At 38.6% G+C, this 19,449-nt stretch overlaps 1 protein-coding gene across 1 annotated transcript in view; it reads right to left on the bottom strand.

The window, feature by feature from the left end:
- LOC117331752 (hepatocyte growth factor receptor-like) overlaps positions 1-18,880 on the bottom strand; it is a 56,376-nt gene extending 37,496 nt beyond the window's left edge. The window contains exons 1-4 of the mRNA XM_033890628.1: positions 18,869-18,880; positions 10,977-11,077; positions 8,652-8,796; positions 7,271-7,442 (exon numbers count right to left, since the gene is read on the bottom strand). Of these exons, the coding sequence (XP_033746519.1) occupies positions 7,271-7,442; positions 8,652-8,796; positions 10,977-10,987 (328 nt within the window). The 5' untranslated portion in view covers positions 10,988-11,077; positions 18,869-18,880. The remainder of the gene's footprint in view (positions 1-7,270; positions 7,443-8,651; positions 8,797-10,976; positions 11,078-18,868) is intronic.
- Between the last annotated feature and the right edge of the window lie 569 nt (positions 18,881-19,449).

The following is a 19,449-nucleotide window of genomic DNA, read 5'->3' as shown; positions in this document are numbered from 1 at the left end:
CTTCAACACCTCGACACCCAACATCCCCACTACAGACTGTCTATTAATCCTCGACACCCAACATCCCCACTACAGACTGTGTCTATTAATCCTCAACACCCAACATCCCAACTACAGACTGTTTATATTAATCCTCAACACCAAACATCCCCACTACAGACTGTGTCTATTAATCCTCCATACCCAACATCCCCACTACAGACTGTGTCTATTAATCCTCAACACCCAACATCCCCACTACAGACTGTGTCTATTAATCCTCAACACCAAACATCCCCACTACAGACTGTGTCTATTAATCCTCAACACCCAACATCCCCACTACAGACTGTGTCTATTAATCCTCAACACCCAACATCCCCACTACAGACTGTGTCTATTAATCCTCGACACCCAACATCCCCACTACAGACTGTGTCTATTAATCCTCGACACCCAACATCCCCACTACAGACTGTGTCTATTAATCCTCAATGCCCAACATCCCCACTACAGACCGTGTCTATTAATCCTCGACACCCAACATCCCCACTACAGACTGTGTCTATTAATCCTCAACACCCGACATCCCCACCACAGACTGTGTCTATTAATCCTCAACACCGAACATCCCCACTACAGACTGTGTCTATTAATCCTCAACACCCAACATCCCCACTACAGACTGTGTCTATTAATCCTCGACGCCCAACATCCCCACTACAGACTGTGTCTATTAATCCTCGACACCCAACATCCCCACTACAGACTGTGTCTATTAATCCTCGACACCCAACATCCCCACTACAGACTGTGTCTATTAATCCTCGACGCCCAACATCCCCACTACAGACTGTGTCTATTAATCCTCGACGCCCAACATCCCCACTACAGACTGTGTCTATTAATCCTCAACACCCAACATCCCCACTACAGACTGTGTCTATTAATCCTCAACACCCAACATCCCCACTACAGACTGTGTCTATTAATCCTCAACACCCAACATCCCCACTACAGACTGTGTCTATTAATCCTCAACACCCAACATCCCCACTACAGACTGTGTCTATTAATCCTCAACATCCAACATCCCCACTACAGACTGTGTCTATTAATCCTCAACACCCAACATCCCCACTACAGACTGTGTCTATTAATCCTCAACACCCAACATCCCCACTACAGACTGTCTATTAATCCTCAACACCCAACATCCCCACTACAGACTGTGTCTATTAATCCTCAACACCCAACATCCCCACTACAGACTGTGTCTATTAATCCTCAACAACCAACATCCCCACTACAGACTGTGTCTATTAATCCTCAACACCCAACATCCCCACTACAGACTGTGTCTATTAATCCTCAACACCCAACATCCTCACTACAGACTGTCTATTAATCCTCAACACCCAACATCCCCACTACAGACTGTGTCTATTAATCCTCAACACCCAACATCCCCACTACAGACTGTGTCTATTAATCCTCAACACCCAACATCCCCACTACAGACTGTGTTTATTAATCCTCGACACCCAACATCCCCACTACAGACTGTGTCTATTAATCCTCAACACCCAACATCCCCACTACAGACTGTGTCTATTAATCCTCGACACCCAATTTGCAACATCCCCACTACAGACTGTGTCTATTAATCCTCAACACCCAACATCCCCACTACAGACTGTGTCTATTAATCCTCGACACCCAACATCCCCACTACAGACTGTGTCTATTAATCCTCGACACCCAACATCCCTTATACAGACTGTATCTATTAATCCTCAACACCCAACATCTCCACTACAGACTGTGTCTATTAATCCTCAACACCCAACATCCCCACTACAGACTGTGTTTATTAATCCTAGACACCCAACATCCCCACTACAGACTGTGTCTATTAATCCTCAACACCCAACATCCCCACTACAGACTGTGTCTATTAATCCTCAACACCCAACATCCTCACTACAGACTGTCTATTAATCCTCAACACCCAACATCCCCACTACAGACTGTGTCTATTAATCCTCAACACCCAACATCCCCACTACAGACTGTGTCTATTAATCCTCAACATCCAACATCCCCACTACAGACTGTGTCTATTAATCCTCAACACCCAACATCCCCACTACAGACTGTGTCTATTAATCCTCAACACCCAACATCCCCACTACAGACTGTGTCTATTAATCCTCAACACCAAACATCCCCACTACAGACTGTGTCTATTAATCCTCAACACCCAACATCCCCACTACAGACTGTGTCTATTAATCCTCAACACCCAACATCCCCACTACAGACTGTGTCTATTAATCCTCAACACCCAACATCCCCACTACAGACTGTGTCTATTAATCCTCAACACCCAACATCCCCACTACAGACTGTGTCTATTAATCCTCAACACCCAACATCCCCACTACAGACTGTGTCTATTAATCCTCAACACCCAACATCCCTACTACAGACTGTGTCTATTAATCCTCAACACCCAACATCCCCACTACAGACTGTGTCTATTAATCCTCAACACCCAACATCCCCACTACAGACTGTGTCTATTAATTCTCAACACCCAACATCCCACTACAGACTGTGTCTATTAATCCTCAACACCCAACATCCCCACTACAGACTGTGTCTATTAATCCTCAACACCCAACATCCCCACTACAGACTGTGTCTATTAATCCTCAACACCCAACATCCCTACTACAGACTGTGTCTATTAATCCTCAACACCCAACATCCCCACTACAGACTGTGTCTATTAATCCTCAACACCCAACATCCCCTCTACAGACTGTGTCTATTAATCCTCAACACCCAACACCCTCTATCGCCTCTAAATACCAAAATGTTATCTATTAATCCTTAATAACCCCTATTAGCACTAGACCAAAATTAATCTCCCGATTCTGAATAATGCTAGCAAGCACTTATGATGCCATTATAGGCAAAACTCTTTAACTGCAATAACCCCAACCTAAACTATAAACAAAAATCAATATGAACCACACTGAAGTTCAACATTTAATGTGTTATAAGTTACATTTCTTCCACCTAAATACCCCCTAATGATTTAGATAAGTACAACATTTTTGTCCTTGTGAGCCTGACTTTGACCCATTACTTTCCTCATTGTGGGTACAATGCTGGCCTTATGTATAGATTCAGATATAATAGATTGAACCACCAGACAGCTGGAGGCTGGGAAGGTCCTGTCCATTGGGATCCACCTATCCACATCAAACACTTCACATGATATTGAGTCAGAATCAGCCAGGCTCTTTGTTTATCTCCTTGCAGGCTGTGATTACATGTCATCAGGTAAATAGTTTTACATCAATTTGTCTGGAATTGTTGATGACAGACACCTTCATTCTCCAGAACAGATGACACTGTCTGGATTTCTTATACCGGTAGATAACAGGTTCAGCCACTGATCAGATGGGTATTTAGGATGCACAGACCATAGGGGTAAGGTTACTGAAGTTTCAAAGACTCATGGATAGACAAGGAAATGACATAAACCTCTGTAGAGGAAATGAACTTGAGTGTACTGATGATGATTACATAGTGTTAAGTCTGTCTGGTAGCACTAAGAGAACATATGATGTATATGGCTGGTGGCAGAGTGAAATATATAAACCTGCTGATCATTGTCTCCACTTCATACAGTACTTCTGGTTACTTACATTGTAATGATACTATAAGATAAGCAGACAAATGCTTATCTATTATTCATGGCTTCAGTTTATTTTATTCACTCTAAAATGATTCATTAATTCCTAATGGAAGGTATCTAAAGGCTAGATTTTTATGGTATTGTTTCTTTATTGAGTTTTTACTAAAATATTTTTTGCCTTAAAGTCAGTTAAATTTTGTACCAAGGTCATTGGAGTTTTGTAGCAAGGTCAGTAAAGTTTTGTATCAAGGTCAGTGAAGTTTAGTACCAAGGTCAGAGAAGTTTTGTATCAAGGTTAGTAAAGTTTTGTTTCAAAGTCAGTGAAGTTTTGTACCAAGGTCAATGAAGTCTTGTATCAAGGTCAGTAAAGTTTTGTATCAAGGTCAGAAAAGTTTTGTACCAAGGTCAGTAAAGTTTTATACCAAGGTCAGTGAAGTTTTGTATTAAGGTCTGTAAGGTTTTGTATCAAGGTCAGTAAAGTTTTGTATCATGAAGGTCAGTAAAATTTGTACCAAGGTCAGTGAAGTTTTGTAGCAAGGTCAGTGAAGTTTTGTTTCAAAGTCAGTGAAGTTTTGTACCAAGGTCAGTAAAGTTTTGTATCAAGGTCAGTAAAGTTTTGTACCAAGGTCAGTGAAGTTTTGTATCAAGGTCAGTGAAGTTTTGCTTTAAGGTCAGTGAAGTTTTGTATGAAGGTCAGTCAAGTTTTGTATTAAGGTTTAGTCAAGTTTTGTATCAAAGTCAGTCCAGTTTTGTATTAGGGTCAGTTAAGTTTTGTATCAAGGTCAGATAAGTTTTGTATCAAGGTCAGTGAAGTTTTGTATTGAGGTCAGTAAAGTTTTGTATCAAGGTCAGTAAAGTTTTTTATCATCAAGGTCAGTAAAATTTGTATCAAGGTCAGTGAAGCTTTGTAGCAAGGTCAGTAAAGTTTTGTATATATCAGTAAAGTTTTGTATCATCAAGACCAGTGAAGTTTTGTATCAAGACCAGTGAAGTTTTGTATCAAGGTCAGTCAAGTTTTGTATCAAGGTCAGTAAAGTTTTGTACCAAGGTCAGTCAAGTTTTGTATCAAGGTCAGTGAAGTTTTGTACAAAGGTCAGCATTGTATACTTGCTCTGATACCATATTGATTATATAACAAGCCCAGGGGCTAACACACAGATTTTGACTCAACCTTAAAGGACTAGGCTTATTGCAGGGCAATGAAATAGTATTTGTATGTAATTATCATATCCAATATAAAAGACATGGGTGATCTTATTTCCAGACATGGTGCTGGATTATACAATAGTGTATGTATATTATCCAATATAGAACACATCACACATAATGTATTTTCCTTCAATTCCATGATATTTCTGCAGACCCCTCCCAAGTTAAATTAATTAAAATTCAATGCACCAATATAATATATTCATGCATCTCTTCTCTGCACTTAACAGTTCATTAAGGTCCTTGTGTGAACAGAATATTACATCATATTTCTGCAGCCTCAGTGACCTACAGGACACTGGCAATACTACAACATGTAAAATATGGAATAATTCAGACGTTAGTAAAGTATTGTTAGCCTCCTCTCCGTAGTGATACTGGGCTTTTTTGTCCTCATGGGTTTTAGAGCGATGAGTAAAGCATCTAGCTATGATCTACAGGGAACCAAGGTCCCAGAGTTATAATCCACACACCTAGTGTTAATAGGAGTCCGCACCCTAGGCAGGTTAGAAGGCAGTTAGGGCGGTTTAATCAAAGCATATTAGACAGTTAGGATGGTTTAATCAAAGCATATTTATAGACAAAGCAAACAAATGGTAGTAACATCAACATGTGATAATAAAGTGTTAGCTTGGAATGCTTACATTCAAAAGTGTTTTTAACAAATATCATTTCAGTGTAAAATACAAAATGTATTTCATTCCCCATCAGAATGTAATCATGATTAAGCATACAATTTTTTTCCTTGAAACTTTTGTTAGTTCCTACCTATAAAATGCATTACCAGGATACAAATCTGGTCTAGAGATTCTCCTACCATACCAAGTCTCAGGAAACTTTATTTACATGTTAAAGGTTAAAGGTTAAAGGTTACATGTCAGGGTGAGGTCGTAATTATATAATGTTAGTGTGATCTGTAAATGACTAAATTCAGACATGCCATGTTTACTATTACACGTGTAAAGAACCTCTAGTACACGGATGTTTTATAGGCAAGACTACTATCAAAATGTCTACTAATATGTCTGTAAGAGAAATTAGTAAAGAAGACAAGTTTAGTAAGCTAGAGAGAATTGTATTGGCAGCTAGAGATTCTAGTCCCACCCTGTATACTACAGTATACTAAAGAACCCTGGCTGTACCTTATGTATAGGGCACTTGTCTCCACAACCAAATTGGTCTCAAAATTCACCAACAAACGCCATGCAGATCAACACTGACGACCAGGTTCCCATTATTACATATATGATAATATAGCTATGTATATGTTTCCTAAGTAGGGACAGCAATATACTGTAACCCTGCCTCAAACTAGATTACTCTGCCCCCGGATGTCTGACCAAATATCACATCACCAGTGATAAAAATCCCATTCCAGGAAAAACCTGATCCATGGATATGAGATTTAGTTCCCATGGAGGTGAAAACAAATGAGAGTTGTGCTCACCTTACCGTGATGTATAGAAAAAGTTAGTTGATGAGGTGGCATTGTGTTGGTGAATTTTAGACCATGTATTAATAACAGCATATATCCAAACGATATAAATTGTTTTGTTAATGTAAGTCTACTGTACAAATATTGGTAATATGATTACACAATGACTCAATCAACAGGCTCAAATTGTCTTTTTTTTATCTATTATCTTTCTGGTCAATTGGAGGCAACACAAATGTTAAAAGATCAAATTTTAAACCCTCTTTGCAGTAATATCATTTGAAATATACATGTATTATGAGACCACCTGTATTATGAGACCACCTGTATTATAAGATCCACCTGTATTATGAGACCACCTGTATTACAAGATCACCTGTTAAGGGACCAGTTCATATCGTTCCCAAAAATGTCTCCAAATTAAGGGTTATCTGAATTTCAAAAGTGTTATGAAAAGTTTTTAATCAATATTGCATGTACAGTAAACTTCTAAAAGCATCAGAGCATTGCAAAGCTTTGAAAAAGTACAAAGGAACCCTTCAACATTGAATAAAACTTACAGGTTGAAAAAGGCGACATTTTCAAAGCTTTACTTAACACTCCTGGAGGTTCACTCCTATATAACATACCATTCCATTGATTGTGCTCGCAGTCTCAGACATTCATAGAATTTATCTTTTTAATTATACTTTAAAAATTCAACAGATACAATTTCTATCATGAGAATTGTTTGAATTTCCAAAAATCATTTTTGTATCTTTCTTTCTGTCACTGTCTTTACCAGAAACAATATCAAAATCCAATATCAGAAAGGCATATAAATACAACCTTTTCCATCATAATTCATGTGTGAGACAACTTACACGTATATTAATAAGTTGACCAGTTTAAAGCAGGTTAAAGCGAGGACGGCCCAGCACACTACTCACCCTTACCCTCGGGAAGTACTGGGAACTTCGGGCGCGACGGTAATGGGCAAGTTACCGTCTCCCCGTTAATCTGTGCCGCCGTCTTGGACATGGTGTCTTGGCCAGAGAAGAAACACAACAGTTCAATGTTGTCTGTGTCTCTTGGGCTTAACATGATCTCCTTCAGTCTAAAGGTTATCTGTAAACAAAATATCTTATAATACATGTATCTATATCATCTTCATACTCCCTCTCCCAGGGTCCAAAATATCTCACACTTAAATATCTATATCATCGTCATACTCCCAATTCATGCAGTCACGCAGTTATCATTAAAAACAAAAACAACAAGCGATTATAGAGGGATCTTGTGCCCACCAATTAATAATCTTCATTTGGGATATGTAAAGCTGTTCATTTGTCTACTTTTCTCATCTTTCCTATTTTCCTCTTAATCATTGGAAAAAAAGGATTCCACTAGTACCACATGATAAATCAATAAAGAACTCTCAGATTAATTTTTAATTGTCTAAAATGGTCACATGCCTGCCATTTTCTCTTCTGATCAAAATTTAATAAGCACATCTGAAACCCAAGGGGAACCTTCATATAAAGGTTGAGAATTCCAAGTAGAACAAACTTCAACAGCCTAAATTTAAAATGGTTACATGTTGGCCATTTTGTTATCCGATCAATATCAAAACTCAATGTACAGAACTGTAGAGACCAGAACATACAATTTGAGAAAGATCCATGGAGAACTTTCTGAGGAATACCAATAACAAAGTTTAACTGTCAAAATTCAAAATAGCTGCCTGTCGGCCATGTTGTTTTCCAATCAGTCTCAAAATTAGGGACCAAGGGGAACATATCTTTTGAGGAAGATCCAGCAAGTACTTCTCAAGAAATAATGATAACAACTGTCAAGGACTATTGACAAACAGACAATGGACAAAGGGTAATTTGAACAGCTCACCATTTGATGATGGTGGACTAAAAAGTCACACATTTTGAATCCTGTGCCATATACCCTTCACACTTTAGTTTCCCATACCGATATTCCAATAATTACATTGATTAACTGACTTTGAATTACCAGTAACATTTTACATGTTTTTACACATGGTCTACTTTAATACAGTTTACTGCCAATAAGTCCCATATAATATATCTCAATAAAGAGTTGATGTAACAAAAAGAGTAAATGAGGACTGGTTGGGAAAATGATTTGATTAGTTCCACGATAAAACCTGATTTCTCAATAGATAATGACACCCACCGCATCCCTAGAGAGTTTATAATATAAGGTAATATTCAAGAGATTAATTTCTACAGAGCCGTTAAGGCTGGGCTGTTTTTACTGTGTTAAGTGCCAGATATTCTTCTCATCATCTCCCAGACATGTTACCTGTTGTTTTTCCATGTCAGAATCCAGTTTTTCATAACTGAGGATGTGGGGTTGGACTTCTACCATTTTTGCACATGCTCCCTGTTTGGCAGGTAACCAGTGAGGGTAGACTGCAGAGGAGGGGCAGCTGGTCTGCTCCAGACATCTGTAAAAGGCCAAAGATACAGCATTTAATGTCAGCGGGAATATCTAGTCAGCATGTAACATGAGGTACATGTACTTCACAACAGCAAGCAGGACATTCTCTGCAAACATTTTTATTTGAATTCAAAGTCATAATTTCCTAAAACATTGAATATTAAACAGGGACTTACTTTCCTGCATCAATGTTGATAAAAAGACAAAACCAAACCAAGTGTAAAGTGTAGACATTATAGACTTACCCCTTGTTTCCATTGGTTACCACAGGCTACCATGGTGTAAATAGTAAGTAACCTATAGGAAGGACTACCACAGTTTATTAGTCACGGATGTATAAATGATATATGGCTTACTCTTGGTCTCCTTTGGTAACCACTGGTTACCACCTTTAAACGGTAATTTTGGTGATGTATAAATGTTATATGGCTTACTCTTGGTCTCCTTTGGTAACCACTGGTTACCACCTTTAAACGGTAATTTTGGTGATGTATAAATGTTATATGGCTTACTCTTGGTCTCCTTTGGTAACCACTGGTTACCGCCGTTAAACGGTAATTTTGGTGATGTATAAATGATATATGGCTTACTCTTGGTCTCCTTTGGTAACCAATGGTTACCACCTTTAAACGGTAATTTTGGTGATGTATAAATGTTATATGGCTTACTCTTGGTCTCCTTTGGTAACCACTGGTTACCACCGTTAAATGGTAACTTGGTGATGAATAAATGCTATTCGGAATACTCCTCACATCTCTGTTGGTTACCAGTGGTAACCTTGATTACTAGTAACTATGGTTAAATGGTAACTTGGTGATGTATAAATGCTATTCGGAATACTTCTCTGGTCTCCTTTGGTTACTACTAGGTACAATGGTTTAGTGCCATGAGGTTTTGATGGATGATTGTGATAAATTTTGAATATCTGATGATAGCAATCTGCTTAACCATATATTTCAGCTGACTGATATTGTTTTCACTTACATTTAAATTCTAGAAGTAAACCTTTCATATCCAAAATATAAATCTGATAAACAGATAATATATCTATAGTAACAGACACAGACATAGCTCGGGAGAGTCAAACCCAGCCAACAGCTGAGGTGTACAACAGTTGCTTCCCTTCAATACACCAATGTGTTAACATCTCCACATCTTGCAAATTCAAAGGCATTTTAATGTCTTTAAAAGAAACAGGAGTAAAAGATAACACCACACACTCACCATCATATAAATATTTTACTAACTCTAGTCTAGACCAGATTTTTGAAGTGCAATGCTTCCACTCCTACACTCTACTGAATAAAGCTTAAACTGATGAATTGACTTGTAAGTCACCTGCAAGTATACAAGTATGTTGTACCATATGTAACTGAAGTATGTTGTACCCTGTGTAACTGAAGTATGTTGTACCCTGTGTAACTGAAGTATGTTGTACCCTATGTAACTGAAGTATGTTGTACCCTGTGTAACTGAAGTATGTTGTACCCTGTGTAACTGAAGTATGTTGTACCCTATGTAACTGAAGTATGTTGTACCCTGTGTAACTGAAGTATGGTGTACCCTGTGTAAACTGAATCCTGTGTATTCCAGAAACTGCAATAAAACAGACCTGGATTTAAATTTCAAAGACAACATTTTCTATATAGTCCAAACCTGTGATATCCAGAAATTATGTTACACAGTTTTACTGTGCATATTCAAGTCCCAGAAATTTAGCACACCAAACATATTATACCTGTCCTCTAACAAGTATACACAGGGTCGTGAGAACCAGGATAGCATCACACCAAACATATTATACCTGTCCTCTAACAAGTATACACAGGGTCGTGAAAACCAGGACAGTAAAACACCAAACATAGTATACCTGTCCTCTAACAAGTATACACAGGGTCGTGAAAACCAGGACAGTAAAACACCAAACATAGTATACCTGTCCTCTAACAAGTATACACAGGGTCGTGAAAACCAGGACAGTAAAACACCAAACATAGTATACCTGTCCTCTAACAGTTATACACAGGGTCGTGAGAACCAGGATAGCATCACACCAAACATATTATACCTGTCCTCTAACAAGTATACACAGGGTCGTGAAAACCAGGACAGTAAAACACCAAACATAGTATACCTGTCCTCTAACAAGTATACACAGGGTCGTGAGAACCAAGATAGCAACTATACCTGTTCTCCATGACACACCAGCCACACACAGGGTCCGGAGAACCAGTACACTCCTCACATGTTGTTTTTTCTTCACAGTGTCTAAGGTCCACCAACACCAGCTGAAACAACAGATATATCACTGATCAGACGAAACTTCTGAAAAAATAGGTATATATGATTATTTCCTTAAATGTGATGAGAAATTCTGAAGGAAAATTTGATTCTGACCTAACAACGATGATTCTGACCAATGGTAACCATTATCATACATATGTGATCCTGATGTGATACCTGGTAGGTGGATAACAATATCTGAAGCAGTCACCTCTACCTGTTATTCCGAGCTTTATCTGATGAATGCTTATAGACTGAAAGTCAAACACTCTCTCACTTCAAGTTTTAATGGAAAAGAACTAATAATACACTAGCAAGAACAGCTTTGTTTTATGTTTAACTGTTCCTTGACATGTCAGTACATTGGGCGAAAACTCTAGTCAAAATAAAACAATTTTCCTGTACTGGCAACCAAAGCTAATTAATTACTCACAACAGTTCTTCATAAGTAGTAATAGTTTGGTATAAACTGTTCTTACTTATGAAAAAGGACGAGGAAAACAACCCACATAACAAAACTTTCTGATCTATAAGTGGGAGTGCGGGATAATATATCACCTTTTAGCGCACAAACAGGAACAGGAAGTGGCTGATGTAGAGGGCTGACAAAAGACTTGTATGATAAAAATACATTGTTATCCCGCGGTATGCCTGTAAGTTATTGATCATACCAGCCTCAATGACACGCCACACCAACAAATCTTCTACAATACATTACAACCTTAACTAGATTTCCATTTCCTTTCGTTTTCCAAGATATAAAAAAAAACTAAATGTACACGAAAGGATGGCATAAAATGGTCCATTGTCTAAAAACCAGCAAACATGTACTGATCCCTCTCTCCTACAGTGTTAGCTGGGTCACAATTATAGTTATCTATATGGACACAAAACAAGTCAGATTTTTAAACAGAGGGCCATACAGTTTTATCAATCAAAGTAGCAAAACCATTTGTACAACCATGTAAGGGGAATATGGTACGCTTTAGTTAGGGAGTGGTGCCCTGACCTGAAGCACTCAACATTGAGTATAAGGTTATTGAAGGTATATGAGTTATTTATGTTACTGCTGGGCATATAGTACTTTGAATTCTACACACAACCAACCTACATTGAGTTTTCAACATATCATTTATTTCTTTATTTCTAAGCAGCTCCTGGAATAAATGAATCAAACTCATTATAGATATTGAATGGAAAATTCATCAAGACCTGGTTATGTGCATAATTTTATCAGTGTAAAAGTTCAAGGAGTAGTAGTGTGCAGCCAGCCAGGATCGAACCCGCGACCCTCGGCTTACTGGTCCACCGCTCTACCGACTGAGCTAAAGGGAAATTCCCCCTAGCCGGAAGCTAGAAGGCGACCATACAACTATGTACAGTATTTACAATTAAAACCTGGCCTGCTACACTAGAATACCTTCAGCTATTTAAAAAAAAAAAAATAGATAAAAGATAAAAATAATGTATGTACAACACATATTAGTGTTTCTCTTTTTATTTACATAAAAGGAGTTATTCCCTTATAATATATAATATTGTGGTGCTCTAGCTGTCATGTATCGGGGCTCTCAGGGGGGGTAACTCTTAAGAGATGTACTCAAACCTAGGTATAATGGGGGGTTTTCTTGGCCAGGAGATAGTATTTTATGAGTGTTTCATATCCTATAATCTGTTTTCAGTGTTTGACATGGTGTCGCCATTTAAGAATTTGTGCTCCCTAATACAGATCACATGATCCCACATCATAACAAGCAACATTTGTTTCTTTTACATTTTCCACCATATCAATAATGCTACCTTTGATTCACTTTACAAATCATTGTTTTCTTTAGTCAGAAAATAGCACTCGCTGAACTACCTGGCTCTTAATCAGAGCTGTTCATTTTATCGCCTACATTAGTTTAAGGGAAAAAAAATTATTCTTGAGCAACAAAGAAAATGGCATCAACTAGCTGGAAGGAAACAAGTTGACAGTGTAGAATTACTATTACAAAAACAAAAAGCAATGACTGGTTTTGTTGTGGGACTGATGTGTATTTGGAGAGCAACACTTTTCTTCTACAGTCTGTAATCAAAAGCAGAAGCATTGAAAATAAAGAACCAATCAGCCTGATGATGACTGACATGAACTGCTTTTAAAGTGCCCAGACTTATGGTTTCCAAGGATATTTTTTTACTTGTGTTTCAATTTTTTAAGGACTAGAAATGTCATGGGCAAGATTTAAGAAGCTAGATATCCTTCCTTTTACACATCACAGTGGCTGTAAATGTTTAATAAATGTACAGTTCTGTCATTGAACCTTCATAGAGAACGTAGCTGTACCATATCATATGGCCAAGCTATACATAAATCACAAAAGCTGTCCGTATATGTTAGGGTAGCCTTCTAATACATACGTCACACATACAACTTGTCTGTATACGTTAGGGTAGCCTTATAATACATACGTCACACGTACAACTTGTCTGTATATGTTAGGGTAGCCTTCTAATACATACGTCACACGTACAACTTGTCTGTATATGTTAGGGTAGCTTTTTAATACATACGTCACACAACTTGTCTGTATATGTTAGGGTAGCCTTCTAATACATACGTCACACGTACAACTTGTCTGTATATGTTAGGGTAGCCTTCTAATACATACGTCACACAACTTGTCTGTATATGTTAGGGTAGCCTTCTAATACATACGTCACACGTACAACTTGTCTGTATATGTTAGGGTAGCCTTCTAATACATACGTCACACGTACAACTTGTCTGTATATGTTAGGGTAGCCTTCTAATACATACGTCACACAACTTGTCTGTATATGTTAGGGTAGCCTTCTAATACATACATCACACAACTTGTCTGTATATGTTAGGGTAGCCTTCTAATACATACGTCACACGTACAACTTGTCTGTATACGTTAGGGTAGCCTTCTAATACATACGTCACATATACAACTTGTCTGTATATGTTAGGGTAGCCTTCTAATACATACATCACACAACTTGTCTGTATATGTTAGGGTAGCCTTCTAATACATACGTCACACAACTTGTCTGTATATGTTAGGGTAGCCTTCTAATACATACGTCACACGTACAACTTGTCTGTATATGTTAGGGTAGCCTTCTAATACATACATCACACAACTTGCCTGTATATGTTAGGGTAGCCTTCTAATACATACGTCACACGTACAACTTGTCTGTATATGTTAGGGTAGCCTTCTAATACATACGTCACACAACTTGTCTGTATATGTTAGGGTAGCCTTCTAATACATACGTCACACATACAACTTGTCTGTATATGTTAGGGTAGCCTTCTAATACATACGTCACACAACTTGTCTGTATATGTTAGGGTAGCCTTCTAATACATACGTCACACGTACAACTTGTCTGTATATGTTAGGGTAGCCTTCTAATACATACGTCACACGTACAACTTGTCTATATGTTAGGGTAGCCTTCTAATACATACGTCACACAACTTGTCTGTATATGTTAGGGTAGCCTTCTAATACATACGTCACACAACTTGTCTGTATATGTTAGGGTAGCCTTCTAATACATACGTCACACGTACAACTTGTCTGTATATGTTAGGGTAGCTTTCTAATACATACGTCACACGTACAACTTGTCTGTATAGGTTAGGGTAGCCTTCTAATACATACGTCACACAACTTGTCTGTATATGTTAGGGTAGCCTTCTAATACATACGTCACACGTACAACTTGTCTGTATATGTTAGGGTAGCCTTCTAATACATACATCACACAACTTGTCTGTATATGTTAGGGTAGCCTTCTAATACATACGTCACACGTACAACTTGTCTGTATATGTTAGGGTAGCCTTCTAATACATACGTCACACAACTTGTCTGTATATGTTAGGGTAGCCTTCTAATACATACGTCACACATACAACTTGTCTGTATATGTTAGGGTAGCCTTCTAATACATACGTCACACAACTTGTCTGTATATGTTAGGGTAGCCTTCTAATACATACGTCACACGTACAACTTGTCTGTATATGTTAGGGTAGCCTTCTAATACATACGTCACACGTACAACTTGTCTGTATATGTTAGGGTAGCTTTCTAATACATACGTCACACGTACAACTTGTCTGTATAGGTTAGGGTAGCCTTCTAATACATACGTCACACAACTTGTCTGTATACGTTAGGGTAGCCTTCTAATACATACGTCACACGTACAACTTGTCTGTATATGTTAGGGTAGCCTTCTAATACATACGTCACACAACTTGTCTGTATATGTTAGGGTAGCCTTCTAATACATACGTCACACGTACAACTTGTCTGTATACGTTAGGGTAGCCTTCTAATACATACGTCACACGTACAACTTGTCTGTATAGGTTAGTGTAGCCTTCTAATACATACGTCACACAACTTGTCTGTTTACGTTAGTGTAGCCTTCTAATACATACGTCACACAACTCGTCTATATAAGTTAGGATAGCCTTCTAATACATACGTCACACGTACAACTTGTCTGTATACGTTAGGGTAGCCTTCTAATACATACGTCACACGTACAACTTGTCTGTATAGGTTAGTGTAGCCTTCTAATACATACGTCACACAACTTGTCTGTTTACGTTAGTGTAGCCTTCTAATACATACGTCACACAACTCGTCTATATAAGTTAGGATAGCCTTCTAATACATAAGTTACATGACAATGTTGTCATGATAGTTGTTTTGCTGATAAATATTTTCTGTTTAGATTTCTCAGGACTTGCCATAAATCAGAAAATCTTTATATACAACAACAACGGCTGAAATAACATCCCACAGAACGATCAACATAGCAGCACTTACAGACCCAAAGTCTGGTCCCCACCATCATTATAGATGGACCAGTCTAGAAGGTGTTAGTTTTGTCTGGGTGGACTGTAACATCTTAATGAATCCTTGACAAGACTGTTTTAATACTGCAAAGAATAGTACCCCAAACTGTCTGTATAGTTATTTTCTGTTGGTTATTGTTAATTAAAGTACAGAAGATAGATCAACAGAACAAGCAACTGACACTAGCTTAGCTACATGATAAATGGCAAAGACTCCACAAGATGAGGATGTCCGTTCATTTCATGTCAACTTCCCAATAGCTCTACACATTTATATAGCTAAACTGGCTAGACAGAAAATTGTTACCAAAAGAACATAAGGTGATCAGTCCATCTCATGTCAATTTCCCAATGGCTTTACACATTTATACAGCTAAGCTGACTAGAGTGTAAATGGTTACCAAAACAAGGTGAGAGGCAGTCCATCTCGTGTCAACTTCCCGATAGCTTTATACATTATTTATACAGCTAAACTGACTAGAGGGGAAATGGTTACCAAGACAATGTGAGGTACACTCAATCTCTTGTCAACTTCAGATGGAAAACGGTTACCAAAACAACAATCCATGTAGGTCATCTTCCCAATGGCCTTACATACTTATACATCTGGACTGAAAGATATAGAACTACTATTTCAAAATGTGGAGTCAATTGTATTGATGATCATATCCCACATCAACCTCCCATTTGGTATACACTAATACAGCTGGACGGACTTGATTAGACACCATAACATTGTGTTACCTATGTCACCTCTGTATGAATTTTCACATCAGGAATGATGAGGGGTTAACAATCTGTGATTAGGGCCAGTTTACGTACCTTGTGATCAGTGATAACATCTGTTAGGGCCAGTTTACGTACCTTGTGATCAGTGATAACATACAGTTAGGGCCAGTTTACGTACCTTGTGATCAGTGATAACATCTGTTAGGGCCAATTTACGTACCTTGTGATCAGTGATAACATACAGTTAGGGCCAGTTTACGTACCTTGTGATCAGTGATAACATACAGTTAGGGCCAGTTTACGTACCTTGTGATCAGTGATAACATCTGTTAGGGCCAGTTTACGTACCTTGTGATCAGTGATAACATACAGTTAGGGCCAGTTTACGTACCTTGTGATCAGTGATAACATCTGTTAGGGCCAGTTTACGTACCTTGTGATCAGTGATAACATCTGTTAGGGCCAGTTTACGTACCTTGTGATCAGTGATAACATCTGTTAGGGCCAGTTTACGTACCTTGTGATCAGTGATAACATACAGTTAGGGCCAGTTTACGTACCTTGTGATCAGTGATAACATCTGTTAGGGCCAGTTTACGTACCTTGTGATCAGTGATAACATACAGTTAGGGCCAGTTTACGTACCTTGTGATCAGTGATAACATACAGTTAGGGCCAGTTTACGTACCTTGTGATCAGTGATAACATCTGTTAGGGCCAGTTTACGTACCTTGTGATCAGTGATAACATACAGTTAGGGCCAGTTTACGTACCTTGTGATCAGTGATAACATCTGTTAGGGCCAGTTTACGTACCTTGTGATCAGTGATAACATCTGTTAGGGCCAGTTTACGTACCTTGTGATCAGTGATAACATCTGTTAGGGCCAGTTTACGTACCTTGTGATCAGTGATAACATCTGTTAGGGCCAGTTTACGTACCTTGTGATCAGTGATAACATACAGTTAGGGCCAGTTTACGTACCTTGTGATCAGTGATAACATACAGTTAGGGCCAGTTTACGTACCTTGTGATCAGTGATAACATCTGTTAGGGCCAGTTTACGTACCTTGTGATCAGTGATAACATACAGTTAGGGCCAGTTTACGTACCTTGTGATCAGTGATAACATCTGTTAGGGCCAGTTTACGTACCTTGTGATCAGTGATAACATACAGTTAGGGCCAGTTTACGTACCTTGTGATCAGTGATAACATCTGTTAGGGCCAGTTTACGTACCTTGTGATCAGTGATAACATACAGTTCGGGCCAGTTTACGTACCTTGTGATCAGTGATAACATACAGTTAGGGCCAGTTTACATACCTTGTGATCAGTGATAACATCTGTTAGGGCCAGTTTACGTACCTTGTGATCAGTGATAACATACAGTTAGGGCCAATTTACGTACCTTGTGATCAGTGATAACATACAGTTAGGGCCAGTTTACGTACCTTGTGATCAGTGATAACATACATTTAGGGCCAGTTTACGTACCTTGTGATCAGTGATAACATCTGTTAGGGCCAGTTTACGTACCTTGTGATCAGTGATAACATACAGTTAGGGCCAGTTTACGTACCTTGTGATCAGTGATAACATCTGTTAGGGCCAGTTTACGTACCTTGTGATCAGTGATAACATACAGTTAGGGCCAGTTTACGTACCTTGTGATCAGTGATAACATACATTTAGGGCCAGTTTACGTACCTTGTGATCAGTGATAACATACAGTTAGGGCCAGTTTACATACCTTGTGATCAGTGATAACATCTGTTAGGACCAGTTTACGTACCTTGTGATCAGTGATAACATCTGTTAGGGCCAGTTTACGTACCTTGTGATCAGTGATAACATACAGTTAGGGCCAGTTTACGTACCTTGTGATCAGTGATAACATACAGTTAGGGCCAGTTTACGTACCTTGTGATCAGTGATAACATACAGTTAGGGCCAGTTTACGTACCTTGTGATCAGTGATAACATACAGTTAGGGCCAGTTTACGTACCTTGTGATCAGTGATAACATCTGTTAGGGCCAGTTTACGTACCTTGTGATCAGTGATAACATCTGTTAGGGCCAGTTTACGTACCTTGTGATCAGTGATAACATCTGTTAGGGCCAGTTTACGTACCTTGTGATCAGTGATAACATCTGTTAGGGCCAGTTTACGTACCTTGTGATCAGTGATAACATCTGTTAGGGCCAGTTTACGTACCTTGTGATCAGTGATAACATACAGTTAGGGCCAGTTTACGTACCTTGTGATCAGTGATAACATCTGTTAGGGCCAGTTTACGTACCTTGTGATCAGTGATAACATACAGTTAGGGCCAGTTTACGTACCTTGTGATCAGTGATAACATCTGTTAGGGCCAGTTTACGTACCTTGTGATCAGTGATAACATACAGTTAGGGCCAGTTTACGTACCTTGTGATCAGTGATAACATACAGTTAGGGCCAGTTTACGTACCTTGTGATCAGTGATAACATACAGTTAGGGCCAGTTTACGTACCTTGTGATCAGTGATAACATCTGTTAGGGCCAGTTTACGTACCTTGTGATCAGTGATAACATACAGTTAGGGCCAGTTTACGTACCTTGTGATCAGTGATAACATACAGTTAGGGGCAGTTTACGTACCTTGTGATCAGTGATAACATCTGTTAGGACCAGTTTACGTACCTTGTGATCAGTGATAACATACAGTTAGGGCCAGTTTACGTACCTTGTGATCAGTGATAACATCTGTTAG

This window comes from Pecten maximus, chromosome 7 (assembly GCF_902652985.1).
Source record: "Pecten maximus chromosome 7, xPecMax1.1, whole genome shotgun sequence".
Taxonomy (NCBI): domain Eukaryota; kingdom Metazoa; phylum Mollusca; class Bivalvia; order Pectinida; family Pectinidae; genus Pecten; species Pecten maximus.
The sequence above is the reverse complement of the archived record's forward strand: the minus strand, read 5'-3'. Positions and strand labels throughout refer to the sequence as shown.